General features: G+C 44.4%; 1 protein-coding gene across 3 annotated transcripts in view; it reads left to right on the forward strand.

Moving 5' to 3' along the window:
* The window catches only part of LOC138258610 (uncharacterized), a 251,862-nt gene extending 229,155 nt beyond the window's left edge, over nt 1–22,707 (forward strand). For all 3 annotated transcript variants that reach the window (XR_011198453.1, XM_069205959.1, XM_069205960.1), the window contains 2 exons: nt 6,963–7,101; nt 20,912–22,707. Coding sequence is in view for 2 of the 3 variants with exons in the window: in XM_069205959.1 (XP_069062060.1) it covers nt 6,963–7,101; nt 20,912–20,938 (166 nt within the window). In the remaining variant the exon portion in view is untranslated. The remainder of the gene's footprint in view (nt 1–6,962; nt 7,102–20,911) is intronic.
* The last annotated feature ends 2,285 nt before the right edge of the window (nt 22,708–24,992 follow it).

Consider the following 24,992-nt stretch of genomic DNA (forward strand, 5'->3'; position numbering starts at 1 on the left):
ATTTCAATTATTTATTATTACCAGTGAACCCAATATAACATCTCAACATTCACAAATATACATTTCTGACATTCAAAAACAAAACAAAAACAAATCAGTGACCAATATAGCCACCTTTCTTTGCAAGGACACTCAAAAGCCTGCCATCCATGGCTTCTGTCAGTGTTTTGATCTGTTCACCATCAACATTGCGTGCAGCAGCAACCACAGCCTCCCAGACACTGTTCAGAGAGGTGTACTGTTTTCCCTCCTTGTAAATCTCACATTTGATGATGGACCACAGGTTCTCAATGGGGTTCAGATCAGGTGAACAAGGAGGCCATGTCATTAGATTTCCTTCTTTTATACCCTTTCTTGCCAGCCACGCTGTGGAGTACTTGGACGCGTGTGATGGAGCATTGTCCTGCATGAAAATCATGTTTTTCTTGAAGGATGCAGACTTCTTCCTGTACCACTGCTTGAAGAAGGTGTCTTCCAGGAACTGGCAGTAGGACTGGGAGTTGAGCTTGACTCCATCCTCAACCCGAAAAGGCCCCACAAGCTCATCTTTGATGATACCAGCCCAAATCAGTACTCCACCTCCACCTTGCTGGCGTCTGAGTCGGACTGGAGCTCTCTGCCCTTTACCATTCCAGCCACGGGCCCATCCATCTGGCCCATCAAGACTCACTCTCATTTCATCAGTCCATAAAACCTTAGAAAAATCAGTCTTGAGATATTTCTTGGCCCAGTCTTGACGTTTCAGCTTGTGTGTCTTGTTCAGTGGTGGTCGTCTTTCAACCTTTCTTACCTTGGCCATGTCTCTGAGTATTGCACACCTTGTGCTTTTGGGCACTCCAGTGATGTTGCAGCTCTGAAATATGGCCAAACTGGTGGCAAGTGGCATAGTGGCAGCTGCACGCTTGACTTTTCTCAGTTCATGGGCAGTTATTTTGCGCCTTGGTTTTTCCACACGCTTCTTGCGACCCTGTTGACTATTTTGAATGAAACGCTTGATTGTTCGATGATCACGCTTCAGAAGCTTTGCAATTTTAAGAGTGCTGCATCCCTCTGCAAGATATCTCACTATTTTTGACTTTTCTGAGCCTGTCAAGTCCTTCTTTTGACCCATTTTGCCAAAGGAAAGGAAGTTGCCTAATAATTATGCACACCTGATATAGGGTGTTGATGTCATTAGACCACACCCCTTCTCATTACAGAGATGCACATCACCTAATATGCTTAATTGGTAGTAGGCTTTCGAGCCTATACAGCTTGGAGTAAGACAACATGCATAAAGAGGATGATGTGGTCCAAATACTCATTTGCCTAATAATTCTGCACTCCCTGTATGTATAATACATATTTTATCTTAAAATATATACATAGTTTTTAGACTTGTTTAACAAATGTTTATTTTTACTCATGTTTAAATGTACGTATGTGGGCGTGTGTGTATATATATATACATATATATACACACACACACATATAAATATAATGTATATGTGTATGTATGTATATATTTATATATACGTACGCATATATATATATATATATGTATACACACATACACATGTGTATAATATTCTACACTTAACATGTTCATAGGTCATCATTGCAGTTTCTATATAAGTTGATTAGATGGTTAAGAATCTTTTTATTTTATCTATCACAATAGGTAAATATCATCTTACCTATTTATCTACAAGCATTTCACTATTGAAATATTGAGGAAAACTAAAACAATGATATAAAAGTGCATAAATAAATGAACTTCAAATACTGAAGCTCTTGAAAGTCTGTGTTTATATGACACAACTTTAAAATTCAATATATTATATTCCTTACACATATATTCCTATTACTATGTAATCATGTATCTATATATTTATTAGTTTACTCCTACTGTACAAGAGAAAAAAAAAATATTACTTTTGAAAGCTTTACTCTGTCTCACCATCACAATATACCTCTATTAATCTATCCTCTATCTCCACTCTCTCACTCATCCCAAACCCATTCTATTACTGATTTCCAAAATAACCCTTCCTAGACTCTTACCTCCTCTACCCCTTCTGTCTCAACCAAAACCTCAGTTTACTATTTCGATCTCCCAAACAATCGTACTAAATTCTCACTCATTTCTCTCTCCTTTGACTCACCCCAAACCCCATTTTACTACTATGATCTCCCTAACATCTTACTACAGACTCTTCCCTCCTCTATCTATCCTTTATTCATCCCAAACCTCATCTTACTGCTATGATCTCCCAATTAACACTTCTGGATGTTTCCCTCCTTTGCCCCTCCATTACTCTATTAGATCCAACTAACAGACTTAAATGTCCTCCACTTAAATTAACTCATACCTCCCTATACAAACACTGCACTTATATTTCCCTATACTAATCCACCACTAATCCTTTTGGATTCCGGAGTAGAGTGCTACTCGGCGAAAAGCACTTCAAGGCCTCGTAAGGGGTAGTAAGTGCTATATATATATATATATATATATATATATATATACAATTACAATGTTCACCACTTGTGGTAAGGACTAGAAAATACCCATATATGGCAGTGCGAGTGCGTGGACCACAAGTTGAAAATGGGTATAAGTAGAATGGAGCCTGATCTTAAATGGGAGTTATTGACCAAAGTATGGCAACTGCCAAATAATGGAATTAATGTAGTCCCGGAATATACTGAAGGTTGAAAAAAAAGAGTCTATTATCAAAAAAAATGAGCGGGATCCAATGTGCGAACAGTTAAAGTATTTTATTTTTCCAATTTTATAAATATTTTTAAAACACGAAACATTGGATCCTACTCAATTTTTTTAATGGACTCTATTTTCAACCTCCCAGGTGAATGGCCCTGTATTAATTACATTATTTGGTAGACAGTTGTGTTGCTTCCCATCATTGTATTACGTGTGTCAGACAGCTGGCACATAGACGTTGGGCAGAGGTTACACAGAAAATTGGTTTCGTTAAACTGTGAAGAGGTGTTTTTACCACTATAGTTGTTTGTCTGGTGAATATTATGGAGTACACAATTGAATGTATTATGAATAATTAAATCATAATGAATATAACAGCAAAAATTGCATCAAAATCTTTGGAGAACTTTAAGGATATAGGCTTTTGAGACATCGTCAGAACTCCATTGGAGCACACTATCAATCTTCATGAACGACATCTAGACACGTTCTTACATCGGCAATGTCGAAATTAACACCCGTGCAAACATAAATAACATGCAGTGCAGTGCCTAGTTCGTAACAATGTAAGTGCCAGAGCCTAAGGTTTTTCGGCCTCACTGGTTAGAACGGTCCCTGCCAGCACTGCCAAATACTGATCATCACACAATACAAGTGTGACATTTTGACTATTCCAGGTAACCTAACGTTGTAAATATGGCCTAGACCCTTTGCATTTATGTTTTTAAGTATATTGAATTCATTGTGTGTGAACGCTGCTTAAAATACACACAGCGACATTCTGTTTATGTTGTACACATTGAACTGTGGCAAGCCATGTATTATGGCTTGGGAACACATGGTATGAGAAAATGCTGTTTTCATACGCTGGCATATAAAACCGTGTTTTATTGACTTTGACAAAGCTTGTCTGCGTCTGTCTGTAAAATTAAAAGTCATACAAATACACACTACAGTCACAGTGGTAAGCCAGTATTTTCACAGAAAATGCATGAAAATATTGATCCCTTTGCCTCTTGCAATGTATACTGCCACTTCAAAGATCATGCATACATGCCCTTCACCATCAAGTTAGCTCAGTGACTTTTCTGTTTGCCACTAAAATGAAATGATGCCGTGTGAACAAATAATGCGTTTCATCCTTCCATAGAATTGGATATTTTCGATCTGAATGTCATGGTAAACGATTTGGCTCAATGTGTTGACAGGCCCAGCTGGTGCACAAGGTGTAAAAAGAGTCCAACAGTCTTTGTATCCCATTTGTGGTTCTTGCCAGCAAGACTGCATAGTCTGCATACAGCAGTATTGACAACGGTCGTCTACCTACCTGGGGCTATCTTTACCTTGCTTGTTCTAATCCTTCAATATATAGCTTGAAGAAGAGCAGTGCCAAAACATATCCTTGGTGTACACCCCTATATTAAGACTTGGCATATTCACCACTTGGGTCGAATTGACCCTTTGCAGGCACATCTCTGTGCATTTCACTTAGTAGACTAACCAACGACTCTTCCACTCCCATGTCAAGCATCATGGACCAAAAGTTTAGAACGATTCACTCATCAAAAGCAGAGCTAAGGTCTACAAATTCTTGGTTAATGGAGGGTCACCACAACTGTGTATTTGCTGGATAAAACAACATATTTAGAGCTTGTTCCACTGTTCCCACCCTGTGTGAGAATCTATACTGGACCTTCAATAATATGGTCTTCTGCTCTGACCACATCTCAAGTCGGTCCAACAACACTATCCCTAAGATTTTGACTGTGGCATCCAGATGTGAAATTGGTTTATTCAAGCAGGATCACACCAGATCCGTTCTTGACAATAGGGGCTATAACTGATTTAGACATGTGCTTGGTAAGACATGTGTGATGGCCACTCTGAGCACATTATTTTACAGTGGAGCTCACGACAAGATGTTTACTTTAAGTATGTCCACTGAGACCCCATGTGGTCCTGGAGTCTTACTGCAAAGACTGCTTTTGATTGCAGATTGCACATTGCACCTGTGTTATATCAATAGCAGCGAAAGTGATGCTTTCCACTTCCCTAAACTCAGATGGAAAACTAGATCGATTGGCACTCTTGGGTGAAGAGTACCCTGTCATGAAATGATCTACCCACATTTCTGGTGGTATTTATGTTTCCACTTTAGGTGAATGGACCTTGCTATAATGTGGGGAATTAATTAGTTTACGGAAAAATCCCTGATCTCTTGTTTTCCCTGCTCTCTCAATTGCCTCCCAAGCTTCCGCCCTTATGGTCTACTTTCTTGTTTCCAGTGTGGTTTATATTGTTGCCTACAAATCTGCACTACAGGTTGTAAATGGAGAAACCTGTTTAGGTCTACTACATCACCATGGCGAGCCCAATGGATTGCTGAAATGAGGGAATGCTGATGGGAGATAAGAAAGATGCTATTGCCCAGATGAGGTTCAGCTCAATTAAGGCTGCAATCAACCAATTTGCCAGACAAGGACAGCCTAAGAAAATGATCCTTTATGGAATCCCTAGACGTGGCAGGAGGATTGGCTCCTTACATGCCCTAAGCTATTGTCTGCCTCGCCTGGTTCATGGCCTTTGGGACGGGGGCAACTGACAGAGAAGGGCACTTGAGTCTGCATGGCCTTGGCCACTACAGCATGGTGGACTTCCAGATGGGCCTCACCACTGCAAGCCTTGTCTAGATGCTCCAGTGTCACACAGGGATTCTTTTCAACCTACCTCAGGCACAAGCATATCTACATCGCATCAACATCTCTACTACAATGTTATGCCCTGAAACTGCCATACCTTAGCACTTGTTGCCCAACTGAGATAGGCACTGAGTGTGCAGATGGCTACACTCTCTCAAAGTAATCCGTGGCAGCAGCTCACTTTGTGTCACCAGGCCTGCGGTTCCTGTGGCGTGTGTTCCCCTTCTTAGGGGGCTGCAGTGGGAGTCGCTCCTCTCGTCTATAGAGGCTGGCTGCCAAAAGGAGGCATGGAGGCAGCCCACCAGCACCACTTCAGCCAGAGGGAAGTGTGCATACTCGATCATTGTGAGTGCAAGGCGTTGCCACATAGATGAGACGTCTGTAGCTGTTTCTGCGTCTCTGAGCATCTAAAATTCCATTCCATGTGGTGCACATTTTAAGGTGTAGATTCTACAGTGTAAACTAGATGGCCGTGTGTCCGTTAGGTTTGTTCTGTGAAATCGGTACAGGCGTCATCTTTTTGGTGGCTTCCTGGCTTGCATCTTTTCTTTTGCTTCCATTCCTTCACTTTTTCATACTTTTCTGAGCTTACATGTTGTTTGATGAGGTTTGAAAGACGTGAGTAACTTTGTTGGCTTTATGATTTTGGGGTCGATGTGTTGTGATGTTTTCGGTTCTGTGTTTATCCGCTGCCGGCCCAGTAGAGCCTTTGAGATCCAGAGTCTATCTGTCAGGAAACATGAGCAGATCTACACCAGGCCCTAGATAAATTGGAAATCAGTAAATTTTTTCTTTTTTTAGAAGGGTGGGTGTTTTCCCTGTGAGCAGCACCCATTTACTTTTCACATGCAAAGGGAGGAGTGTGTTTGCACTCAAGGTTTGTCACGTGCGTGTGTGCTGTTTCTACTCACTGTGTATTTTTGTTAGCAATGCAATTCTGTTTTTACCATATGGCGAGGAAAAAGGGGCATTTGTGTGCATTCCTATGGCTTTGGGGTGAAGACCAGACTTTTGGGTGGGAAGGAAGGGAGAAAAGACTTCCCTTGGAAATTCAAAGAGGCCCTGTTGGGGAGGGTCTGCTAATAACTTGTTCTTCCTAAGCACTGCTGGTTTTGGCAAATGGGAAATGTGAAGGGTGGGGCTAGTTTCTATTGCTCAGGTGAAGACACTTTTAGGCAGGGCTTTTTCTTTTGTGTGCCTGATTATTGCTAATGGAAGGCCCAATGACAGCAAGATGCAGGATCTCATACTTCATTGTACCTATGTAGTGGGTGCTTCAAGATAGACACAGCTCCAAAGCTTCCTGCACTGAGAAGCAGTGCTTTACAAAAATACATTAAACACTCAGTTCTCCATCATCCAACCTGATTATCAGAGGGAAATGGGAGGATCATCCATAGCATTATATATGTTTTCCTATCTATTAGAGTTTATAGAATAAGAAACCACATTTTTTAATACTACAACTTATGGGTGATGGCGGTATATGTGTGCAGGGGTGTTGTCATGGCCCACAATGATATGGCAACACATGCAAATAATGTTATTCCTTTTTGCAGGTTTGCATGCTGTCTCATAAATGTCTACAATAAGGTTATCCAACCTCTTCTACAGTATGAGCTACTTTTGATCAATGAAAATCATCCTGAGCTACTAACAAACATAACAACTGTTACAGTAGATACCACATCAGACAAGGTAATCGAATTATTGTTAAGGTTGCATATTTTGATTTCAATTCATGCAAATTTGTAATACCCTGCTCTTTCTTCCAAGCAAGAACGAAGACACATGCAGTGCGATTATCAGTGCCAGGGCCCACTGCAGCAGGTGGCTTTGCTGCACTGTGATTTGAGATGTTGCAGGCTTCAAGCTGTCAGTCTCAGTGTGTGTGTTTGAGCATGCAACCATGTTATTGGTTAGGCTGGCTTCTACTTCAGTGGTGTGCAACTCAGCAGTGCTCTCTCCTGTGATATGCACAAAGCAGTATCAGTAAGCTCCAGATCCTTTGAATCATATACCAGCCCAGACTCCATGTGGAAGAGTTACTTTCTGGCAGCTGGTGAGTTACCTGTAGCACTTGAGTTAACTATCTGAGATCCTTGCTCTACAATATTTCTAAAAAACCCTGCATGAATATTGACTTTGACTTAAGCTCTCTACAACTCTCAGCTCTCCTTTTTCTTTCAAATGACTCTCTCCTTCCTTTCCATCATCTGCATGTCTCTACTCTCTGATTACAGCCTACTCTAAATCACATGCATTTTTGTCTCAATCAATTCGTATGATCATATTTCTACATAGTGCTCACAACTTGTGTTCAGCCTCACAAACTCACCTTTAAAGTCATACCCCTGCAACCTGGCAATAGTTAATTATCCTGCAGCCCGTCTATTCATACCACCAACCAATGCATGAAATTCCCATATCCTCCTCTCTCACTAAGCTTCACATCTAATTCCTACTAAAGTAATCTACCATATTAATACTGGAGTATAGGCATCGAGTGGCTCTTGAATAGCACAAAACTAATCCCAATAACCAACTATAACTAACAAAAAACAGAAACAATAACTCTGGGAACTGGAGCAGTGACCTGCCCAGTGCAAAATCCCAACAATGACTCTTCAGCGGTAGTAAGTGCTATATAAAGCAATTACAATATCTATTCTGCACTAAAACTAATACCGTAACACTCAACAGTCAGACAGTCGATTGTAGATCGTACAGGATGCTTAATAAATTCCTGTTTACTGTTTGACACTCTTATACTCAAACAAAACAAAACTGCTAAGGAGCATGTATATCACCCATTACTCTACCAGTCCACAGCAACAAACCACTGTCACACACAATAGGCCAACAGAGTCTCTAAGTCAGTCCAACACTGAAGGTCCCAACTAGCAACATACTACTGTCACTTCTTGGCATCTAACAATGACAGTCAGATTTGGTATGATGTTAAGAGATTCCATCCCAGTTGATCTCTCAACCACTTTTCCCTTTAGCCCTCAAGACCATAAACTATAAACAAAATATGTCAGAGTGGACAACCCTCTTTAGTAAATAGCTGAGTGGACTATGACCATAAGAAATACCAAAAAGGACCTGCAGAGCTGCTCAAAGTTGCCTGCTTACTGAAAACTATAAACAATCACTCACACTTCTTCATCCATCACATTGTGCTCCATAGAACGGTAAGCACACTTCAGTGGTCCTCATGCACAACAAGAAAAAACTTCCCACACAGGATCAAAATAAAGACAACATACTTCCAATCAAACACCTTACACAATGTAGCATGCTATCCATGTAGGCAGGCACTACAGCACCCGACTAGGGGTAATACGTTCAATTTAAATGTTGCAGTACAGTACAATACAATATGATGTGCTTGTGAACGGCATCAAACTATTTGTATAGCGTTGCTTCTCCAGGGCATAAGTCACTTGTTAGAGCAGTATTAATCAATCCACAGTGATTCAAATGAGCTGATGATATCTTATGGTTTCTTCCCCTCCTTTGCACATCCTCTCCCGGTCCCTCTTCCAGGACTTCATATTGACAATGACTACAGATGTCAGAAATACAATATGCATCACCAAATTAAAAAGAAGTCAATAGGCGAATTTATCAATTTTAGCCCACTTCCTTAAGATACCTTTATTCTTAGAGTGCTCATGATAAACTCCTTTATTTGAAAAACTCTTATAAGACTACAACCCAACTCCAGAGTTACTGTCAGTGTATTATAGTCACTTGGGCATCCTCATATGGGTCATGTGTGAAGTGTATGGCACCATCACTGTTTTGGTTCATACAACCACAGAGAGATTAACGATAATCTTTACAAGTATATACATATATATTAAAACCACCGGTCCAAAGTACCAAGGTGGTATGTTATTTGCTAGCAAAGAATTGATCTTGCTGTTAGGTCTCAATTACCTATATTCTGCAGTGATTACACTGGAACAAAACAGACACAAATAAAAATAGGCACCTCTTTTCTCTACCCTTTTTACGGGCGAGCGCAAAGTGCTCTGTCCCGTGTTGTAATCTCTCTTTGGGCTTCAAACCACACCCATGTCAGGTCAGTTTCTTTCATTGATTTGTGAGCTTGCCTTTTAAAATCTGCTTGCTTTCATTAGTGAAAGGCATGCATATGTCATGCCTCTTCTGTGTTTAGCCCTCCTTGAGCGCAGCGACCAAGTACTGAAAACATACGAGGCTCCACGCTTTCCATCCGGTTTCTGGACTACTTTTACTATTTTGTCACAGCGCAATCTTGCTGGGCAGAAGTCGAGCGCTTTGCATGACATCGACTCTGTTACATAGTTAATTGCACTTTTGCCGGTTACGTAGATAATTGCACTTTAGCCGGTTACATGGATTATTGCACTTTTGCCGATAGGTTTCACTACCAGTAAACTTTTATTTCCCTTTGTGTGTCTGCTTTGCACTGATGGCAGCCGTCAGCTCGCTTATGTGAAACTTTTACTTTTCAGTTTATATGGCAAGAAAAGTCCAGTTAGTTATGTGAAACTGTTTTATTTTCATTTTCAATTTATGTGGCAAGAAAAGTCTGACAATGCTAATTGCTCTAGCTCAAGCAAACGAGAGACCAGTTGCATTGCAAATGCTTGTTAGAGGGTACTGTTGGTGTGAAGTATGAATTGTAACCAATTTTCTTGCATAGATATCAAACCATACTTTTTTTACTAGAGTGAGACAGTCCAGGCTGTTTACTTTATGCATCAACTGTGCAATGTTCTATTCCAGGGGTATGCTGCTTATCATCCTCGTCAGTTCTTGTTTATCATTACTGTAAATCAGTTCTTTCAGTATTGCTAACATTTCCCACCTATATCCTAGGAATTCATATTCATCATTAATCTTCAGTCAGTCTATATCTTCCAAAGCGGCTACGAGGGGCAAAGGAAATAGTATGCGGGATATTATGTCTACTGTGAGGCTTGATCCCAGTCTCTCTTTTGAATGTCAAGTGACCTCCTTGTAAAACAATCTATTGGGCAGTCAAAGTAACCAAGTGGCACCACCTAGATTCTACCAGTCTTGAGTTAGGGAACTGGCCCTTTGGATCAGATGGCTGCTGGATGAGAGGTCTTTTAAATTGATTACCACTCAATACCCCTCCTTTTCAGGTCGAGCGCGCAAGCGCTTTGACCTGTTGTAAGTACTGTGGGCTTTCAACCACACCCACTGCATGCCCATCACTTTCACTTGTTCGTGGGCATGCCTTTCAAAAATTCTTTATCATTGGTAAATGCTTTATGTTTGTTCCTCCTTAGGGTGGTTTAGTTAGCTTCTTGCAGATTGCCCCTGTTACATGGAGAATTGCACGATTGCAGAAACGCTTGACTGCGAGCAAACTTCTTTTTCCCCTGTGTCCCTCCTTCGCGCTCATGCTCATGGTGGCCATGGTGCTTTGAATCAGCTCGCTTATGTCAAATGTTTTATTTTTTATTTTCAATTTATGTGTCAAGAAAAGTCAAGTTAGAAATTTACAACACTAATAGCTCTAAATCAAGAAAATATGAGACACATTACATTGCAAATGCTTGTTATTTTTTTCAGCAGTATTCCAGCCAGGATGCCCTTCTCACCATACTGATGTTTGGGAAAGTATTGACTCTTTCCCAACTATCTAGCCATCCAGTGGATCTCTTTGTTTTTTAGTTCGGACCAACCTTCTTTTTGATTTCAGCATAATGTTTCCACATCCTTCCTTTTTTTTTTTTTTTTTTTTGGGTTGTTATACTAGATATCTATGAATTTCTGCTCTCTTTTTATCACACTTATCTACTCATCACTCTTATGTCATGTCTCTATCAAACTATCCTCCATTCTCTCTCGGACTCTTCCCAAATCCCTTCGACCACTTTCATCTCCTAAATATCTCTGCCTAAGCTCTTCCCTCCACCTCCACATCTAACTCACCAAACCTCACTCTACCTCTGTGACCTCCCACACAACCCTACTAAATTCTCCTGCATTCATCTCACCCTGCTACTATGCTCTCCCTAACCCTTCCACATCCTCTTTCCCCTCCGCCCCCCTTTTATTCATCCCAAGCCTTTGGATTGAGTAAATGAAGGATAAACTCCCAATTAACACTTCTGGATTTCTTTCCTCCTCCACCCCTCCATTACTCCAGTCAATCTAACTAACAAACTCTCATATCCACAACTCAAATTAACTCATAATAATACTAAAACTGTACTCCTTATTAAATTATACTAATCCATCACTAATTCTTGTTGGGTACCAGAGTAGCGTGCTACTCATCGAAAAGTGCTTCGACGCCTCGTCAGGGGTAGTAAGCGCTATATAAATACGATTACAATACAATACAATACAGCTACATATTGAATTTCACATGAAGGTAACTGTAGCACCACATGCTTTTCATCATAGGACCATGGATGCTTTTGGTCACTCAACTGGTTCTTACTAATAAAGCACAACTTAAGAATTTGCACACTCACTAAAGCATTTGTTGTCTTTCTACCTGCAATGGCTTTTTGATTTCCATGCCCCAGCCAGAGTGGGACCGGCTGGGGCCTTACTGAGTGGTCTGGGCTGAGCTGGTTACTAAGTTCTCCTAATTTATTGGTTCCATGCCTCTGACCGTCTCTCAAGCCTTGGCAGGCACCATAAGTATGGCCATCCTAGCTTACATGATGCTTAGCTTGTTTAAAACAGATTCAAATGCACTTTACACATATGCTTCTAATTCTTTCATCCTTTCCCATAGCCACGTCTTTAAGATCCTACATTCCTGGCCATTCAGGCCTACAAATGAAATTAACTGGGGCTAGACCTAGTTGCTGCTTCTGTGAAATCAATCCATGGTTGTTTAGGTATCTGTGTGGTCAATTGGCACATTTCATCCTTTTGTGTTTTTTGGCAGGCGCTGGGCTACTCAGAGGTAAGGTATCCTTTGGACTAATTGAGAGTGAGGCAATTATATACACAACAAATACGATCTAAGTTTCTGCTGGAACCACATAAGCTGATTCCTGCCACTGGCCTTACTTGAGGCGGTAAAGTTATACTAATTTCTAACTGCTCAGTGGTGAAAGGGGGAGCAGAGCTATGTTGCAACGCAGACAGATGGACAGCCAATTCTTTCCTCGACCAGCCCTATTTCATTATTTAGCACTCCCACGGCAACAGTTAAAAAGCTAGTTACGGTGGCTGTTCCAGTCTTTCCCTCCTTATCCTCTTGACGCAAGTTAATTTACTCTTACCCATTTCAGATGGGAGTTCGTATTGGAACTCTCAATTAGTGAAACAAATTGGGCCAATTCCCAATTTTCAGGACCAGGAAGATGGCCTAGACCAGCCTCATCCTGTCCTACTCTTTGCCCGGGGCATTACCCAGGTACATCCTCTGCTGCTGCTTTTGACCCTGTTGCCTCACCTCTCCTAAGGGGGTTAAGGGAGTTGAAATTCTAGTGCCTCAACACCTAACCCAAAAGCACCTTCTGGAAACTGGCGTCTCGTGCCGTGGGCACCTGCTGCTCATTTTGTCCCTCTTGTTCCTCCTCTCCTCCATGAGGGACTTATCAATCAATCAATCAAACAAATTTCTTAAGCGCACTACTCACCCGGTAAGGTGTCAAGGCACTGGGGGAGGTTACTGCTCAAAATAACATGTTTTGAGGTGCTTTCTGAAGGTTAGGAGGTCCTGGGTCTTGCATAGGTTGGTGGGGAGGGAGTTCCAGGTCTTGGCGGGGAGGTGGGAGAAGGATCGGCTGCCAGAGATGGTGCGTTGGATGCAGGGGACTGTAGAGAGGGCGAGGTCGGCGGAGCGGAGCTGTTGAATTGGTTTGTGGAAGTTGATTTGTTTGTTGAGGTAGGCTGGTCCGGTGTCGTGGAGGGCTTTTTGAGTGTGGACAAGGATTTTGAAGACAATCCTTTTGTTGATGGGCAGCCAGTGTAGGAATCTGAGGTGGGTGGAGATGTGTTAGTGGTGGGGGAGCTTGAGGATGAGACGTGCAGCTGCGTTCTGGATTCGCTGGAGTTTTCTCTGAAGCTTGGCTGTGGTTCCTGCGTAGAGGGCGTTGCCGTAGTCCAGTCTGCTGCTTATGAGGGCATGAGTGACCATTTTTCTTGTTTCTAAAGGAATCCATTTGAAAGTCTTGCATAGCATGCGAAAGGGTGTTGAAGCAGGAGGATGATATGGCTTTGATTTGCTGAGTCATAGAAAGCGATGAGTCCAGTATGATGCCAAGATTGCATGCGTGGGTGGTGGGTGTTGGGGGTGGTCCAAGGTTGGTGGGCCAACAAGAGTCGTTCCATGCTGTCTTGTTGGGACCAAAGATGATGATCTCGTTTTTTTCTGAGTTCAATTTGAGGTGGCTTTCTGTCATCAAGTTAGCAATGGCGAGGAGTCCGGCGTGTAGGTTATTCTTGGCGGTAGATGGGTACCTCGTGAGGGAGATGATGAGCTGGGTGTCGTCAGAGTATGAAATTATGGTGAGGCCGTAGGGACGGATGATGTTGGCGAGATGAGCCATGTAGATATTGAAAAGGGTGGAGCTGAGGGTAGATCCTTGGGGGACCCCACAGATGGTCTTGGTGGCTGTAGACCAGAAAGGAGGGAGGCAAACTCTTTGGGTTCTTTCAGGGAGGAAGGAGGTGAGCCAGTCCAGGGCTTTGTGGTGAATTCTGGGATCGAAGAGGCGTGTACAAAGGGTTTGGTGGCATACTGTGTCAAAAGCTGCGGAGAGGTCTAGGAGGATGAGGGCGACGGTCTCGCCCTTGTCCAATCTGGTCCTGATGTTGTCAGGCGATGAGAGTGGTCTCGGTGCTGTGGTTTTTGCGGAATCCAGACTGGGAGACGTTGAGAATGTTGTTGTCTTCTAGGAAGCGAGACAGTTGTATGTTTACTATCTTCTCTATGACCTTTGCGGGGAAGGGGAGTAGAGAGGTGGGTCGGTAGTTTGTGAGATCTTCAGGCTCTGCTTTGGGTTTTTTGAGAACAGCGTTGACTTCGGCGTGTTTCCAAATATCTGGGAATGTTGCGGTCTTGAAGGAAGTGTTGATGACGGCCTGGAGCTGGGGAGCGATGATTTGGTGGGGGAAAGGGTCTGTAGGAGAGCCTGAGTGGATGGAGCTCATGGTTTTGCCGATTTCTTCGTCATAGGTGGGGGTCCAGGTGTTCCGTAGGATGGTGCGGCAGGGTATAGTGGTGTTGGTTGTGTCGGTGGTGGTGATGGTGGGTGATGACGATGTGAAGCTGTCGTGTATGTCTGCGATCTTGCATGGAAGTAGTTGAAGAGGGAGTTGCAGAAGTCTTGGGAGTGTGGAAGGTCGATGGTGCAGGATTTTGGTTTGGTTAGATCTTTGATGATGGCAAAAAGTTGCTTGCTGTTGTGTGTGTTGTTCTCTATGCATTCTTTGTAGAAGGATCCGGATGAGTTGGTGATGTTTCGCATGGCTGACTTGAGGGCGGAGAAGTTGCTCATTGAGGGTTCTTGGCGCCAGGCTTTCTAAATTTTTTGGCATTCTCATTTGGAGGACTGAAGTTCTGTGGTGAACCAGGGGGCGGTCTTGATGGTGCGGGTGTTGTTGTTTAACTTGAATGGGGCGAGGGAGTCTGCGCATGTTTCTAGCCATCGTGTGAGGTTGAGGGCAGCGGTGTTGGGGTCGTTGGTACTGGGAGGTGGGGCTTGTGCGAGGTTGGAGATTAGTTGTTCTTTGGAGATCTTGTTCCACTTGCGGTAGGGAGTAGGATGTTGTTGGTGGTGGGTGGGGGGTTTCAGGAAGGAGAAATGGACACAGTGGTGGTCAGTCAAGTGGAGTTCGGTGGTGTGAGTGAAGGCGATGTGGCTGCTGGAGGTGAAGATGGCATCTAGCGTGTGTCCGGCTGAGTGGGTGGGTGAGGTGACCAGTTGCTTGAGGCCGAGGTTTGAGAGGTTGTCCAGCAGGGCCGTGGAGTTGCAGTTGTGGGGGCTTTCCAGGTGAAAGTCGAGGTCATCAATGAGTAGGTAGTCTGTGGAGGTGAGGGTGTGGGAGACGATAATGTCGCCAATGTCGTCACAGAATGGGGGGCGGGGTCCTGGTGGTCTGTAGATGAGGGTTCCTCTTAGGGTGGTGTTGGCATTGATGTGTACCTGAAAGTGTAGGTGCTCTGCGTTGTCTACGGTGTTGTTGGTGTTGGTGAAAATCCTGATGGAGTTTTTGTGTATAATGGCGATTGCTCCTTCTGGTTTGTTGGTGTGGTCTCTACGGGTTATTTTGTATCCTTCTGCGATAGCTATGGCGATATCGGGTTCTGATGAGGAGTTCATCCATGTTTCAGTGAGAAAGGCGATGTTGGGAGAGTTTGTGGTGAGGAGGTCCCAAAGCTCGATGGCGTGCTTGTGGACAGAGCGGGTGTTAAGGAGGATGCAGTTGAGGTGATTGAGGGGTTTGCTGTTGTGGTGCTTGTTGGTGTTGTTGGTGCTGGTATGAGTGCAAGAGAACAAGAGAAGTGGCATGAGTGGCATGTGAAAGGTCCGTGTGTGTGTCTGGGGTTGTCCTGGGTGCAGGCGGTGTGCCGGCCGGGGTTGAGAGCAAGAAGTAGTGCCACATGGGGGGGCCGGAGAAGCATGGACCAGGGGGACGGGCGTTGGGCCCTGACCAGGCGCGGACTGGCGCAGACGGGCTTGCTCTGACGCGCCTCCGGACTACTTCGGATTATGCTTTCTCTTTCTTTACAGAAAAAATAACAGCAGCCAATCAAACATTAAAATCACAGAAAACTACTTTTCCCAATATCACTTGTAGTCCATATCCTGCCCAATCCTTGGCATGCTCTCGGTATATATGTTTCAGTGACCTCAGTTCTTTCTCTTTGTTTGCTGCTTGCATCCAGAGATAGGTTGCTTCATATATACATTCTTATTGTGATATATATCTATATTGTTTGACATTATTACCATTAATACATTGAATGCTCGACAGGGTGAAAAAATGATTTATGGCTTTGCCCTAGGGGAATTCTGGAAGGTGCTCCGTCCATACTTATTTTAGGCCGCCACAGACATTTTGCTGGGGCTATTCCCTCCACTCCGAAACCCCCCATATCATCTTCCTTAGCCAGCATGGCTATGCCGAGGAGGTCAAATATTTTCATGAGATGGCTGATGTGCATTATGAACACCAGCTGGAGGAGAGACTAGTGCAGGCTCTGTGTAATCATGTACAGGACTCTGTTAATCAGGCTCTTATAAAAGCCCTAAAGCCATTTACTCAACCTCTGGTGTGGTTTGGACAACAAGAGTTGATAGGGAGACCCCCTGCTGAGACACTAACCAGGGACAATCAGACTTCTGATGTGGGCCTTGCCCAGAGAGCCTCAGAGGGGCCTACCTCCTCAGTGGAACTATTTGCGTAAATGGCAGCTTGGGTCCTTAAAGACCACGAATATAGACCCAGGGGCTCCTTAGGTTCTTCTGGGATCTTCTCAGTCCCTTCTGCACCAAATACAGAGGCGGTCCAGTCCACCTCTTCTCATTCTGAGCAAAGGATGGATGAGCCTAAGAAACCATCCAAATGCAAACGTAAGACCCACCATATGAATGAGGAGGCACTAGTTCAGAAAAATGTATTTTTAGACCCAGAAAATATTACACACCCACGATCCACAGAGTGAGTTCCATGTGTGGAAGTAGCACATTATGGGCAAGAGAAGTTGTGAAAGAGCTTCGACAGGGACGGGCGTAACACACTGCGCTCGGCATGTCCCCATCCCTCTCTGTTAGGCAACGTAGCAGATATTCCAGAACTAGACCCCAGCATGGCCACATTTCTCAAAAAAATTGATAAGGACTCAAAGAAGGGCCTAGATCGAGTATGGAGAGGTTGTTAAGACAAACTTCTCGACATCCTGGGTCCTATCACTAAAATCCTTGATTTGTCAGTGCAGGCAAAAGAATCCAGCTCACAGCTGGCCTCTGAAGCGATTTTGGAATGGGCACAGAGGGCAATATGTCTCTTAGGTTACGCCAACTGTGCTACGTCATGGAGCGTCGGAAGTCCTTCCTGATGTGCACTGATCTTAAGCTGGCCGAATTGGCCCCATTAGAAGCAGGAACCTTGGCAAATGGTCTGTTATTTGGGGACAAATTTGTGAAGGATTTAGAAAAGAGTGTGGCCACCTTCTCCACTCTAGATAAGGCCCAAACATCTATGAAGGAAGGAAATGTTCAGTGGGGGCCTTTTCACCAGGGCCGGATGCTACAGAGGCCGAGCATCAGGCCGGGGCTTGTACCAGGCCTCAAGAGAATAACCCCAGAGGGGTTGTGGCAATTACCAAGCCACATCTGGATCCTACCCCACCCGGACCTGGAGAGGTCGTGGTCATCCCTATAGAGGTAGGGGTTGGGGTGGTTTCAACACAGCAGACGACACTGCATCAGGTGAGAGTAGTTCCCTTTTCAGAAATTATTCTGGGGGGAGGTTAAAATGGCATCTTTCAGCGTGGGAACGTTTTTCTCAATATCCATGGATCTTGCCATACAGTCCAAGGTAACAGAATGGAATTCTACTCCACTCCAAAGCAGGTGTTTCTTCCCCTTCTGCTTCTTTTTTCCCCAAACAAAGAGCAGTTTCATAGATGACAAAATTGGTTCGCTTCTTCAAAAGCAGGCGATAGTCGAAACGGTTCCCCACCCACAGATTTTGACAGCACAATATTTTTGGTGCAGAAAAAAAGCGGGGGTTCCAGGTTGGCCCTCGATCTAAATATGTTCAACTCTGGGATAGTGTACTGCCATTTCATAATGGAGGATATCCATCTTCTAAGAGATCTATTGCAAGACGGAGATTGGCTTGTACGATTACATCTCAGAGGCGCCTATTTAACGGTTCCAACTTACGCTCCTCACCGTCATTTTCTTCAATTTGGTTGGTGAGACCAACGGTTTGAGTTCAACGTCCTTTCCTTTGGCTTGTCCTCAGCCACTTGGTGTTTCACCAAACTGTTGCGGGCAGTGGTGCAAAGGGACGTGCACCTCACTATCTATCTTGACGACATTCTGATCATGGCTCAAAGCAAAGAGTCGGTTCTATTGCATCCATCCTGGACTATCCAGATTCTTCAGGATCTGGGTTTCCTGATAAACTCAGACAAATTGGTCATAAGCCCCTCTCAATGCATAGAATTCTTAGGTTTTCAAGTATACTCCATTAGAGCTCAGTTGAAATTACCTCTGATGAAATGGAATTTGATCAAGAAAAAGTTGAGGGGAGCCCTTGCCTCACCGACTATATCACTGAAGACTCTTGCTCATCTGGTGGGACTTTTAGCCTCCTCCATCCAGGTGATTTTTCTGGGCCCTCCACACGATCAGGCCCCTCAACGTCTGAAGATCCTTCATCTTCGCAAGGATCTGTGTTATTTGGAACAGGTTATATTATCAGACAAGGCCAGATCTGAGATAATCTGGTGGCTGGAGCACATAGATGCGTGGAACAGCAAAGCCATTTTTGTGTCCTCCCCAGAGTTAGTGATCAAGTCAGATGCCAGCCAATGGAGCTGGGCGGCTTGGTGCAGGGCTGTGGAGATGGGGCGGTTGTGGTCCCTGGAAGAATCGAGTCCCCATATCAATTGTCTAGAGCTTCTAGCAGGGGCCTTTGCGATTCAGGACCTCTCTCCCCAAAAGGCCAGTTGTTGCATACTGTTATGTATGGACAACATATCGGTGGTGCGATACATACAGTAAATTCCCTAGGAGGGACCAGGTTGTGCATTCTGGTTGAGATTGCAAAGGGCACATTTGTCCCCAACATCGTATATCAGTGACAGGGGAGTACACTTTAGGCAGCTCCAATGTGGTGGCGGACTGAAACTCTCATTTCTAGAGGGATGGCAGCGATTGGAAACTCCACCAGTCAGTGATTCACAGTCTGGTGAGACGGTGGGGCAAGTGCTTGATAGACCTTTTTGCATCACAACTCAGTGCTCAGCTTCAATGGTTTTATAGTTGGAGACCCGATCCCCTGGCTCTGGGATCCGATGCTTTTCTCCAGGATTGGCCCCTGAGTCTCTTTAATGCCTTCCCTCCATCTTCCATGATTCAGAAAGTACTCTCTCAGGTGAAGAGACAGGCGGAGGAGATAATTTTGGTGACCTCTCTCTGGAAAGCCGAGTCGTGATTTCGAATAGTGATGTCACTATCGTGTGATATTCCAGTCACAATTCCATCCTTTCCAACCCTGCTTCTGGATCTGTCAAGGTCTTCCTCATCCATTTATATTACAGGGACACTTGTTACTCATGGCATGGGGACTTTTCGGCGATGCTGGCAAGTGCCGGACGTTTTGAAAGACGCAATGTTCTTCTTATCCCAAACTTGTGGTCCCTCCACCAATAAGCGCTATGAGGCTTCCTGGAGACGATGGGTGGGTTGGTGTGGTGAACGGCCTGTTGAACCGATGGGTGCAGACATCAGTATGATTGTCAATTTTCTTTCTGATTTGGCATCTCAGGGTATAGCATACACGACCATTAATGATTTCAGATCCGCTGTTTCAGCGGGACATCCTCATCTAGACGGCAAACCAGTTGGTGAGCATCCTCTGATTTGGAAACTCCTACGGGGCATCAGAATGGTCAGACCTCCTCAACCCAAAAATGCTACTTTATGGGATGTAGAGATCATATTCTGTTTTTTGAGAGCCTGGCCGTGTGACGAGGACCTCTGTCATAAACAATTGTCAGCTAAACTCGCTGTTCTTCTTTGCCTCATATCCTGTGGACGTGTGTCGGGAGTGCATGCTCGGGACTTAGCAGGTAGAGTACTTACTCCTTCTGCAGTTTCTTTCACTATTTCCAGACGTACAGAGACGGCAACTCAGCACATTTCACACCCAGCTTTTCCCCATAAGCAAAAGTTGTGTGGTGTTAAATGTTTAAAGGTCTAAGAGGATTGTAATCATGAGATTCGTAAAGACGCTCGGGGCAATTACTCATCTCCCTGTAAAGTCCATTAGCCACCTTATCCAGATGGGTCAAGTGGTTGTTAGGGGAGGCTGGGATAGATACTACTAGATTTGGGGCATATTATGTTTGTGGGGCTATGGCATCTAAGGCCTTTGGATCTGGTTCTCGCTCGGAAGATATCATGGCCAATGCAGATTGGTCTTCTGACTCTACTTTCAAAGTAAACCTATTCTGGATGTCGCTTCTACAGTGGTGGATCAGCATTGAACTTGCATAATCCCAAGGCTCCGGTCCTGACATAGAATAAACAATTTTTCTAGCTATTGTGTCAAGAATTTTCAATTCTATTAAAGATACTGATACGAGGATTATCCCACCCATACCATGATTTCTATACAATGTGATGATTTTGAACAAATATGCATTTATAATGTCAATTTTAGAGTTTGAATTATATGCATGCTGTATTTGTGATGTGGTTTCTTCTTATACCCGCCTGTGTAATTTGTGATCAGTCCAATTCTATAAGCATGTGTCTTTTACTCTTAGGATTGGACAATAAGGGAGCATGAATGATCCAGAGGTTCGCAGACAAGACGTCGTTGTTGTTCCAGATTCAGCCAGAGTCTGCAGTTCAGAGTTCTTCATCATGGGACTTATGAAGCTTCCAGTTTTTTGGGATTCAGATTAATAGGCTACTTTTGTTACAAAGAAAGAGGAAGGACTGAGATCTCAGAGACATATATATCAAAAGCAGGCCTAGAATTGGGCAGGATATGGACTACAAGTGATATTGGGAAAAGCAGTTGTCTGTGATTTATTTTAATGTTTGATTGGCTGCTGTTATTTTCCCAGTAAAGAAAGAGAAAGCATAATCTTCGCCTCTGGGTCCTTAATAGAATTGACAATTCATGACGCAATAGCTAGAAAACTTTATTCTGGCGCCTCAGCACCTCAAAAACAAAGGGCCACCTGGAAATTGGCATCCCAAGTTGCAGACACCTCCTACATCTTTTGACCCTGTTGCCTCACCTCTTCTGTTCTGAGGGGGTTATGGGAGTTGAAGTTCTAGTGCCTCAGTGCATCACACACAAAGCACCTCCTGGAAATCAGCAACAGTACTCTAAAATATAAAAAACCTTCAGGGGCGGCTCATCCGAAATGGCGGAGGAGCACCGCCCCACTGGCTAAGGGCCCGCAGCAGAAAAATAAAACGATACTTCAATATCATCTTATTTTTCTGTTGCTGGCTCAGCCAGCAGGTGCAGTGAGGGGCGGGGCTGGGCCTTTAGAGGTGGGAGTGGGAGGAGGAATTGAGTGCAATAAGTGTGCATGTGTGTTTGGACGGCCTAAGACGGCCATCCAAACACACATGCACACTTAGGTTTCTCCAGCCCGGCTGTGTACACAGCCGGGCTGGAGAAACTGCACAGGCCCCAGGGTTGTGTCAGAGGGGCAGTCCGAGCAACTAAGCCCAATCCTTATGCTGCTTTCATGCTAGCTTGAGCATAAAAGTAGCGCCAGGATTGCTGGGAATCCTCTTCTGGTGTCCCAGCGAATGCTGAAACACCAGAACAGGAAAGGAGGACGAGCGAGGCGGCAGGAGAGGATGGCAGCGGGGACAAAAGTTAAGTCTTTTTTCTTTTTTTTAAAATGTATTTAGCCTCCCCCATCTCCGTCCCCCGCCCCACCCCTTCCCTTGATATTCGCGGCAGCTAGCGCTGAATAACTGTCTCTATAGATTAGATAAGATATCACATTGAAAGTGACTACAGATGTCAGAAGTGCAATATGTAGAACCAGATAAAAAACAAGTTATTAATATCATTATTAAGATGGAAAGAGGAGGATTACTGGGCTTTAAAATGCAATAGTAGACCAAAGCTCAAATATTTATAATGCACGAAAGGTACATTAATTTTTGCATCCCCACCACTGTCACAAAATGCAATAATATGTACTTGCATCGTTGCCTGTATAGGTCTAGCAATGTTAAAGGCGTGAAGCCCATCCAAATAAACATAATAGCATGTAATAGAAAGGGAGTAACGTGTTCTAATTGTACACATCACGTGCCATGCAGGTAAATGTTTATTTGCTCTTCAATACGTTTTTCCACTGCTGTATTTGCATATATATATTGAAAAGCCAAATTAAACTGAACTGTCGACATTCAAGCAAATATTTCAAATATCATGATGCTTTGTCTACAAATGTTTGCCTCCAGTTCAGTGCTTAGCTCCTGCTTCTGTTCCCTGCGTGTAAACAAATGTCTGTACACTTCGAAGCCCTTGTCCCAGCATGGAATGCTAACAGCCTAGAATTTATTAAAAAGAAAAAGGTAATGTCCTGTTCTTTACCCTCATGCAATAAATTCTTTCTTTTTTACCTTTATGCACAAGATGCAGGTAATCCAGAAATTACATTAAAATAAGAACGGAAGGTTTACCTGAATTATGATCACGACAGGTATGCAAATGCTTGTTAATATTTTAAAGGTGTTAAGTTTAAAGAGAATCCTTTATTATATCATTTATTCATTTAGTTATTTTGCATAAACATGTTATTCGTTAGAAATGACACCGGACAAAACGTATTTAGAGCATTTAAAACATACAAATCATACTTCAAGTGAACATTTGGTTATGATGCGGAATGTGTAGCGCGGAAAGCCTTCTTCCCCGTGTGACGTCAGGATTCACCAATTAGACCCTACCAAATGCTGAAAATAACTCACTACATGAACTCTACTGGAAGCAGACATAGAAGGAGGAAATATTGCTGGTGGGCACTGGCGCTTATTCTTCTGGTGCTGCACATTATGGCGAAGGGCTGCAGCTGGTGCTCGGCAAAAGGACTTGTTTCAGAAACCCTGGACTAATCTCTGTGCTTTGTGATGTTCACAGAGTGTGACATTTTACCTGCTAGAGAACCCGTGCATGCAATGTTATGGTCATGATGTTGCTACAATAGGAGCTTGGAGCAGGAGGACTACGGGCGTGTTGGGAGATGGAACAGTCCAGATGACAGCAATTAGTTGGGCTATACTAGTAAGCAGGGGCGGTCATAAAGATCAGGTGGTTTGGGCTATCTGCTACGTTTCCAGATTAGGTGACCCATGGCTGGGACCGTTTCAGCTTCTATCTCTCCAGGGCCCAAACAGCGAGAGAGATAGTAGCCAGGTTCCTGGTCCTGAATAGCTTTGCTAGGAGAGCGAACCGCAGAGTTGATTGTAGCGCAGTAAGATCGTATCTTGCTACACTGACAAATGGTGTCCTCTGCCACTACCTACTTCCACGTTTGTTCACGAGCCACTGCACCAATAGCCCGTCTGTCCCACTCCCCCCCCCCCCCCCCCCCGGCTGCCCTGAACTCTACTGCATGTAACAGGTGATGCAACTATTGTCACCACCACGATTTACTATCTGCAGCAGGTGAAAACCCTGAAAGCCAACTCTCCTAATGAACCTAAACTTAACACTGAATACTTAAATGTACCAAATTACCAGACGATGTTGTTGTTACAAGGCCTTACAAACACCTTGCTTTCTCAAGAACGATTCCCCTCCACTAAGTCCACTCGTTGATGGACTGGTGTATGTACACACTTTGGGGGTCATTCTGACCCTGGCGGTAAATACCGCCAGGGCGGAGGTTGGCGGTAGCACCGCCAACAGGCTGGCGGTGCTCCGCCGGGCATTCTGACCGCGGCGGTACAGCCACGGCCAGAAGCGGAAAGCCGGCGGTGTACTGCCGACTTTCCGCTGCCCATGGGAATCCGCCATGGCGGCGCAGCTTGCTGCGCCGCCATGGGGATTCTGACACCCCATACTGCCATCCTGTTCCTGGCGGTTTGCCCGCCAGGAACAGGATGGCGGTATGGGGTGTCATGGGGCACCTGGGGGCCCCTGCAGTGCCCATGCCAATGGCATGGGCACTGCAGGGGCCCCCGTAAGAGGGCCCCACAAAGAATTTCAGTGTCTGCTTTGCAGACACTGAAATTCGCGACGGGTGCAACTGCACCCGTCGCACCTTCCCACTCTGCCGGCTCCATTCTGAGCCGGCTTCCTCGTGGGAAGGGTGTTTCCCACTGGGCTGGCGGGCGGACTTTCGGCGGTCGCCCGCCAGCCCAGTGGGAAACCCAGAATGACCGCCGCGGTCTTTTGACCGCGGTACGGTCTTCTGGCAGTTCCTGCTTGGCGGGCGGCGGGCTTAGAATCAGGGCCTTTGTCTCTCACACTTTCCACTATTTTCCCACTCATTCTCTGTTCATCGTCCTTTATCCCCTTTTCGCTCCCTCCCTTTTCTCTCTCCCTCACCTTTTCTTTATCGCTATCCCCGTTATTTCTCTCCCTCCCGATCTCTAGCCTTTTTCGTTTTTTCTTTCCTATTCTCACTCTGTCCCTCTTGCTATCTTCCCCTGTCTCTTCTCTCTTGACCGCTACAGGTTACGATTTTTAGAACATCTTGGTAAGACTGGTCTTTAATATACAAAAGAGGGACTCTTTTTTTAGGTAAACATACTGAATGTTTCAGCATTGGGCTCATTCAGCCATTCACAACTACTACTTGACCATAATGATACTTTTACAGAGCCTGGTCCACAATGGCTCCACTTAGCTAACCTGAC

Source organism: Pleurodeles waltl, chromosome 9 (assembly GCF_031143425.1).
Source record: "Pleurodeles waltl isolate 20211129_DDA chromosome 9, aPleWal1.hap1.20221129, whole genome shotgun sequence".
In the NCBI taxonomy this organism is placed as follows: domain Eukaryota; kingdom Metazoa; phylum Chordata; class Amphibia; order Caudata; family Salamandridae; genus Pleurodeles; species Pleurodeles waltl.